The sequence below is a fragment of the Centruroides sculpturatus genome, unplaced genomic scaffold, assembly GCF_000671375.1.
Source record: "Centruroides sculpturatus isolate CEXI.00-Female unplaced genomic scaffold, Cexi_2.0 scaffold1187, whole genome shotgun sequence".
NCBI classification, from domain to species: Eukaryota; Metazoa; Arthropoda; class Arachnida; order Scorpiones; family Buthidae; genus Centruroides; species Centruroides sculpturatus.
This window is the reverse complement of record NW_019385441.1, coordinates 127,866-136,671: the sequence shown is the minus strand read 5'-3', so window position 1 is coordinate 136,671 and position 8,806 is coordinate 127,866. Positions and strand designations below refer to the sequence as shown.

Here is an 8,806-nt window from a genome sequence, read left to right as displayed (position 1 = left end):
AAGGGGGTGCATTAATTATTGTATTATTTTAGAGGTTTCACAAATAGCCGACTAAATGAAAGAAGTAAATATTGGAAAGTGACTTCTTACACACCCAGCTTATTTAATTATCAATTTAACAGAAGGTTTCCAACAGAAGGTTGCAGGGAACAAGTGTCGTGACTATTCTGATCTGTTCTTTCTGTGTACAGAAAATATTAGCACCGTGGTATGGTGAGTGTTTTAATATTTCGTTAGGTTATGTTTAACAATTTAATGACTAAAAATTAAAAGAATACGATAGTTTTAAACTTTATTTTCTACACTACTCATCAAGTGTACATTACTTTTTGTGTTCATACATATAAGAAGTGCTTCTAATTACTCAATATTATAAATGTTTTATATTCATTCCCGTATGTAGTTATAGAAAAATCAGAAGTATCTCGATAAGCTGCAGATCTATTCCTCAATTCAACGAAACTTCGTTGATTTTATGTATTTACGTTGAAACGTTCTCAATACAGTGATGTGTTCTGAATATTACTTGCATTCAGGGAACGTAATGAAGTACATTTCGTACTTTTATTCTTCTTTGCCAATTCGATGAGTGCAGAAAGAATAGAGTAAAGACTACTCAGCATCTAAAAGGGAAAATAGGGATGAAGACAAAATTCACAATAATAAATTAAAATGCATAATTTAATCGAAACTTACTTTAATCGGGAAATTGCGTTTGACTCGAAAAAATCCACCGAAAGAAATTCCAAAGGGTGTTTTCCCGAATCTCTTCATAAAATTCAGCATCTGTTTGAAAAAGAACATAATTTCAGAATAAAATTTATTGATAACTTAGTACTGTACTGTAGAACATTCAATTTACCTTCAATTTAAAAACAAGGGAGAATCTGCATGAGGAAAATTTATTAATCTCGTTGAAATTTCCATAAATCTGAAATGAATGTTAAACATTATAAATTATATATCAATTTGGTTGTACAAATATTTCATTAATAAAACTTACCGAGGATGTAAATCTGGATAAACCGAATGAAATTATCATAAATTCGAAAAATGCGTATATGATAATAACAAATGCAACCAGTTTAAACTCTGACGGTAGATCGTAAAACAAAGAAATTGTTATCAGGATACTGAACCCATATAAATTAATGCAGTAAATAGCAGGAAAATACATTTCGAGTTTATTATTGACGTTTCGAATGTTTTCCATTAATTCTGTATGTTCTTCGATTACGTATACGATTAGATCTTTGATCATGCTCCTTCCACGAGGAACAACATCGAGTTTGCTCGACAATGCGTTAAATCCGATAAATAAAACGAGAAAATAATAATAAAGAAGGAATATTATGGAAACAGTTTGTCCTCCTAAAAAACATAACAATAATGCCCAATCGATATTGCAAAGAAGAAATTCCATTGAAGTTGCCTTTTCCATGGCAAAATATAGAGAAAAGTCAAGAATGAAGTAACCTATGACTAGTAATATAGCAGTGACTGCGAAGAAAACTGCAAATTGAAATTCTATGGATGTAATTAATGTTTTCTCCACTTCATAGCAAGATTTACTACTAGGAAGATGTAAACGAGTTCGTTTAAGTAAAGAGAACTGAAAAGTCAACAATACGATCGTACCAATAACAAATAACTGCATGATGTATTTGAAACCTACGAATAAGTTAAACAAGTCTCCGCATACGAATTTATCGGAAAATGTCGTGGAGACTAATGCCAGAGTATTCAGGATAAAAAAAAAATTCGAGTAAATTTGAATAAAATTCAAAAAATCGAATACTCCATGAATTCTTACGATAGTCACATTTTAATATATTTAACCCGAGAATTTGTAATGCAGCATTTAAAGAATAAAGAATTATTTTAATTTCANGTTCGGCAACCCCCGGTGTTTTTCTCAGCAGTTTGCTTGCCTGATGATATCCGTTTAACGCGGGGCGAACACATTCGCACTTCGTGTTTAATTTTCTCGCTGGCATCTTAGGTGTTTGTAGTGTTTATTTTATCTAATAATAACCATATCAGTGCGCGCAACAATTTGAGCAGTGCGCGGCCGCGCAGCTTCGAGGGAACTTTGGTGATAAGTCATTATTATGTACCTCACATTAGTAGATTTTTAATTAATTCTTATCTTTGTTACGAAATACACTGTCGTTTGCATTATTAAAAATTAAATTAGGGGGTTGGAAAGGGATTACAATGTTGTGGACCAGAAAAATTGGTTGCGAAGAGCAAGAAGTGTGTGTGTGTGTAACAAAAACTAAAACGACGCGCGTGCTAGGGACAAGAACACAGTCTGGTGCATCGTTCATATTTATATTATTTGTATTATTTGTGGTTTTTATTGTGGGTCGAAGGGGTTCTTCCAACTGGATGGTGGGCCCCGGGGCCGCCGATAAAGCGAAAATTTCAATGGGGATCTAGAGGGCGGCTCAAAGCTCGGAGAGCGACCCAGCTACAAAAGGGGCCTGCAGGGCGGAACCGGAATCTGTCTTACTAGTAGCCCGGGCCGCCCCATAGTAGGCGTTCTTTCAGCATCGGTGTCATTTTGTGGTATAAATAATAAATTCATATCAATGGGAAAGTTTTTCACCTTCCCGTAGGAGAATTCCCCCTCGGAGAATTTATTTCCTTCCTCGTGGAAAGGGAGCTAGGATTATTTTCTTCCCTCGCGAGAAAGGCGTTCTAACAGTAGCGGTGTCATTCCTTGATATNGGTTCCCTCCATTGTCACCACCAGGGAGATATTTCTCTGTTGGCAGATTTCCACGAGTTGTTGCGTTGCCTATGTCAACGTTCTACTCCAATCAAAGTCAATTTTAGTAACACGCATATATTCCATTTAAGTACGTATTTTATAAGTGCATTTATTAATGGCATATTTCATGTAATGAATATCGAAAACTAATTATCCTTAATTAATTATGTATGAATATACATACTTGTTTAATATGTTAGCTATTTTATTATAATAATACAGTCCACTATGTCAGAATGACATTTGTTCTAAATTCTAATATATACTCCGATAAAGAATTTTAATTATCTTAATTGCATCCTACTCTAAATGTGTCTTATATAACATAGCAAGTAGTGTTGTTTTAATGAATATATTGCTTTCTGCCATTCTGTTGTATAACTTTTTTGTTTTAGAAGCTAATTAAGAAAATTACTAATGAATAAATATTTCTGTTGTCTTCAAAAGTTTAATTTTTAATTTGATGGATTCAACTTAATATTTTCAGAAAAAAAATACTTGCGAAAATTTCAGTATGATTTTAAAAAGAAAACATATAAACTCTCGAAAATTTTTAATTCCCTTTATAAATAGAAACATACATATAATAAAGAAATATTGTTAACTTTTCTGCAAAAGCTTATACTCTGTAGAAAGCCTATATTTAAGCCACGTGTATAAAATCTGGAAGGTTCTTTGTATTCCAGCGTTTTTATACGGTCGTTGTGCATTTGGTGAATTTTTGCCTGACAAAATGGTTACATAGAGTTTATCGGATTATCTTTATGCCTCTAACATGTAAATATAACAAGAAGGATTTTCTATTTTCGAAAGTCAAGAAAGACAAGAAAGAAAGAAATTGATTAACTAAGTTTTGCCAAGTTGGCAAAACTTTGTTCATTAATTTACTCATTTATAACTAAATTGAATTTTCTAAATTTGATTTTATTTGTATTTAACACCTAAATATAAGCTAGAAAAACTTTCCAAAACGAAGGCTCTTTCCTGGAGGCAGCATTGTGAGAAATTGCCCATTTGTTGCATAGCCTTTACCATTTCAATCAATTGTAAATGGCAGCCTACCGCTCTGGAAAACCCTAAATGGAATCTGGACGAGTCGAAAAATTCCCAGGAGTTGTTCAGGGGTGGTCCATCCTGATATATCCGGTTCTTTCCCTTTGTACTCGGCCGCCCCATTGCGGACATGGCCGAACTGTTTTTTCTTTGAATTTCTTTGAACTGTGGTTCAATGTCAGGACTTGGTGAATTTATTGACACTTGGCAAATAATTTCACCAACTTTTAATCCATATAGATTCGCGTTTCGGGCTTTCGCCCCTCATCAGTCTGTTACATAAGTAGGTTGTATCTTGTGGACATCTATCAGGTACCTTCCGCACTACGTCTTCCCTCTCCCCTTTCCTTCCCTGCCGACTTGACGGCCTCCCCCGCACGCCTCGCAACATGCAACGTCTCACTCCCAGAATGCCGCACCTATGACTGTATATACATTCTATTTTAATAGTTATAACCAGTTTTTATGAATTTCTATGCTTAGATTCTTGTTAATATTATATTTGTCTGTAGTAATTTCGTAGCTTTCCTTAAATTTTCTTTTGTACCAATTTTTTTCTTTATGTACTATTATAACGTCATTCTCACAAAATCTTCGAACTGATTAACGACGGTACCAGTCGACCCCCTATAACACCGTTGATTATTCCGTTTTATATGAATTCCATGTTGTACGAGTCACTTAGATTTTACAAATACGTGTGCCGGGCTGTGAACGGCTCATGTATTTGTAAAATCTAAGTGACTCGTACAACATGGAATTCATATAAAACGAAATAATCAACGGTGTTATAGGGGGGTCGACTTGTCCNAATCGGTCCGAATCGTAGGTGGACGAAAATATGAAATAAAATAGTTCAAATTCTTATAAGATATTATTATTATTTATTGTGAAAATTTGCCGCCCCCTAAAAAGTGCGGCCCGGGACGGGCCGCTCCTGCCGCCCCCCTAGGCTACGCTACTGAGCGTATTAGTGTACAAATAAAGCTTTTTAGCTTGCCGACCGCCATAGTTCAAACGCTATCGTCCCACGTGATCTTTATGACGACATCGCTAAACGGTCCTCCTATTGGTCTAATTTTTACCGTGCCGCTTTCCGTAGTGGCAAAAGTTAAAAATTTTCAACTTCGTATTCCGTCGACGACAAAAGTGATTCCGTTCCGTTGTCCGTTGCCGCATGTCGGTACCAGGCTTTACACGTGTAGCGCTTTATGTTCGCTGCAGCGACCTCTTGCAGCAAACGTTTAGAAACGGTCGGCTACACATTGCAGCGCTGAATTTAGAAATGGGTTTCAGAGTATACACTGTAAAGCGCTTCTAAAGCACTGAATAAAGAAACACTGCCAAAGTGTTTCACTTCACTTCAGCCTCAGAAGTACAGTCCTTCGTCACTAACTTCAGCATAGTGAGACACTTGTCGACCAGTATCGAATCTTGTACCCATTTATAAGCAATTTCGACTGGAATGACGGAATAGGATTTTTTTTCCTTTACTTGAGAAAGAACACGTCTCTTTCTAGGATTAGAATCAACTTCCATCTTCCGCTTCATCTTGCTCGTTTATCGTGAGACAATTTTCGCTTTTTTCATCAGTACGGAATCGGCCTTCTACTGATTTAGCACAGGGCGCGTTTATCGCTGGTGTTTCACAACTCTAAACCGTTTATTTACAAAACGGCTTCTCGAATTTTAAAACGTTTATTTCAAATCCGTCNAAAATTTTTAAATGTTTTTTAAAAATAATTTTCTATAAATAATCTTCATAAAAATTTTTTAAAAATAAAATATATAATTAAAATATTACAAAACGAAGGCTAAATACGAATAAAAATTTGATGTCTTCACACTTCCTTACCTACTACAGGAATACAATTTAAGTAATATTCTAGCTCTGTCGTCAGAGTTTTGTTTATGTCTCCAATTCTTTAATCGCTTAATTATATAACTACTTCTTGAGTCGAAACCAGTTACTTTGTACCCGAATATTTGTAATCTGGGGAAAAAGTGAAAAAAACAAATTTTTATGACAAACGGATACATAAATCGTAAATTTAAGAAAAATAAATTCTACAGTTTTTTCTGTACCTGGTGAATTTCTCTCGTTCATTAAATTTAGTGGTAAATGACTCTGTCGAGGTAACAGTTAAGTTTTTAACATTATACGAGAATTGTACACGTTTTTTTTCCACAGCACCTTATATAATAAATGATATATACGAAATCGTAATATCGCTGGTTTAACATTGAAGTCCGTGAGTAATATAAAATCGGAGAGCAGAATAAATATATCAGATATTTTAATGGATTTTTTTAATTCCTGTCAACTATACAGAAACCGGTTTCTAGACAAATTTGCATCAGTTGCCATAAACACTCAAATATATCAGTAAATCTTCGATAATTTATACTTTTTCAATAGGTGGGTACTGCAAAAATGGTCCAAAATACAGTATAAACTTTTATTAGGTGTATATTTTTAATAACATAGTAAACGGAAGTTATTTTTTGCGATTTTACTGTCCACAAAACTGATTGACAAAAAATTTCAGCAATAACAATGCCGAATGAAAAGAAAAGACCGGCGTTAGAAAGAAAATTTATATCTCTTCAAAGATAAAAATTTTGAATCGAATTAAGGATCATGAGCAAATAGTTAATATTGGTAGACATTTTAATTTAAATTAGTCAACAATTCGGTCGATTAAGCATTCGAACGAATAGATTATAAATTCGGTCGCATCCGGATCATCCATTCTTGCGAAAAATGTTGCTCGTGCACCTATTCGCATTTTTCACCGGATGCTCGCTCTCTGATGTTTAAAAACAAAACTATTCTATCTGGGTCGTTTGATTCATTCTTGTCTATTATCAGCAGTAAAGATGAAAAGCGATAGAAAAAGCAATGCTTACTGTTGGTTCTAAATTTCAATTTTAAAGCCTTACGAGAGCCTGATATAAGTTTCATCTATTCCCACACAAAAAACATGAAAAATAGATGATTATTCGGAAATTAATCGGTTATATATATGAGCTCTGAATTCTGAAAGAGTCGATTAGACTGTTAAAAATTTGCAGTTTCCCGATTGTCCAGCTCTACACGAACAAGTTAAGCTGTGAATTTTAAAATATTTTGTTAAAGTTTAAAATGCCAGAAATTTTCTGTTAAACACAAGGTTGGATCTAAGCATTTCGAAGCCCTAAGCTTATCTCTGTAAAGCCCCTTACGAACCCTTCACAATTTTAAAAGTCAATCATATAAAGAAANTTTTAAAGATATTCTAAAAAAATTAAAAAACTTTGGTTCATATTCTCTTAGTTTTTGAAACAACGTCACAAACATTCCATGCGTCAGTCTATCTCGTAATATTGGGTGCGCCCAAAATTCTCTTTGCCTCTGCCAAAGTCTTTTATAGCGACGATGGAGGAGGCACACACAAGCAATTACTTTCGCGTCCATTTCCAAATTGAGCCAGTGCACACGCTAAACTAAACGGTCGTCGAACGCCGAGCTAACGCGCGGTGTGTATGCTGCTAACGCGCGTTTAACGCAATGCAAAACGCCTAATGTGTACACAGCCTAAAGCTTTTTAGCTTGCCAACCGCCATAGTTCGAACGCTATCGTCCCACGTGATCTTTATGACGACATTGCTAAACGGTCCTCCTATTGATCTAATTTTTTCCGTGCCGCTTTCCGTAGCGGCAAAAGTTGAAAATTTTCAACTTCGTATTCCGTCGACGTCGACGGCAAAAGTGACGTAGTTTTTCAATAATTTTATAACTTGCCCAGTGTTGAAGAAAAGTCACTTCATTGTGCCAGTATACAATACATAAATACAACACGGTTTCGACAACAATAACAAAATTTTATAACAATTATTCATACGTTTACTTTCAAATAACGGTGTAATTAAAGCTTTAAAATATAATTCCTCACATGAACTGTGTTGGTTAAATCGGATAGCACCACTTGACATTGTGAATCTTCATCGATTTCAGCTCTCAACATTGAATAAAGAGCACAATTAATGTGTTTTACTCTTTTGATATAAGAAAAATGTTGGTGCATTTGATGATAACGATACTGGTATTTTTATCCTTTTTGGAATTACACAATTACTAAAGAGACATCCATCTAATGTGTATATCTTATGTTGTAGAATTCCCCATTGTTGTTTTTCACTGGTAACACTTTCGTTTTTATAATTATTTAATGCAAAAATCGTTGCTGCTACATGTTTACACTGACCATGGATACCTCCCTTGCACTTACACGTTGCTATAACTATTTTTCTATCTGCTGATAACTGATAATTAATTTGTATTAAAAATAATTCGCAAAACATGTATGAAATATTTTTATTAAAGAAAAATTCAACAGTATACAGCTTAATAAAAGTAGCGATATACAATTTTGTTATGCAAATCATCCTGTTTGTTTATTGCAGAGAGGTTATGCAGACATGTAAAATTATTTAAAAATGCAAATTAGCAATTTAAATGTAAAAAATGCCTTAATACAATACCGTTTAATGATTTCTCATTCATTTTCATTTAGAGTAAGCAAGTAGCTGTAACTGTACTTCCTCCATCGTTTTTAATTTCTTTAATTGAAGTTACATGCTTAGCCTTTGCAAGTAAATTCCTTTCTTCCATCTCGAAGGTGTAAAAAATTTGTCAGTATGGACTGGTCGAAAACCACATGTTAAAATTGGCATTATTGACTAAAAGATGAAAATTACACTCCANCGCGAATCTGGCGTTTTAGAATATGACAATGCAGAGATTCTTCTCCACCACTAATATTCAAATATATAATAGGAATCTTATTTTTTTTCGCGTGTAGTATGGAAATTTGAAAAAAGATACATAATACAATTATAATATAATATTGTGCGATTATTTTCATATAATTAAAATCAATATGTATTTTTTTTTTTATAAAATACAAGCGAAGCGGCGCTTCCACCGCTTTTATGA

General features: G+C 34.1%; 1 protein-coding gene across 1 annotated transcript; it reads right to left on the bottom strand.

Moving 5' to 3' along the window:
• Positions 1-404: 404 nt before the first annotated feature.
• LOC111639050 lies at positions 405-1,850 on the bottom strand. Its single transcript, XM_023384822.1, has 4 exons — positions 1,004-1,850; positions 863-931; positions 697-786; positions 405-623 (listed from the first exon to the last, which is right to left on the bottom strand). The coding sequence occupies exons 1-4, from the start codon at positions 1,655-1,657 to the stop codon at positions 498-500; spliced, it is 939 nt and encodes a 312-aa protein (XP_023240590.1). The 5' UTR covers positions 1,658-1,850; the 3' UTR covers positions 405-497.
• Positions 1,851-8,806: the final 6,956 nt, after the last annotated feature.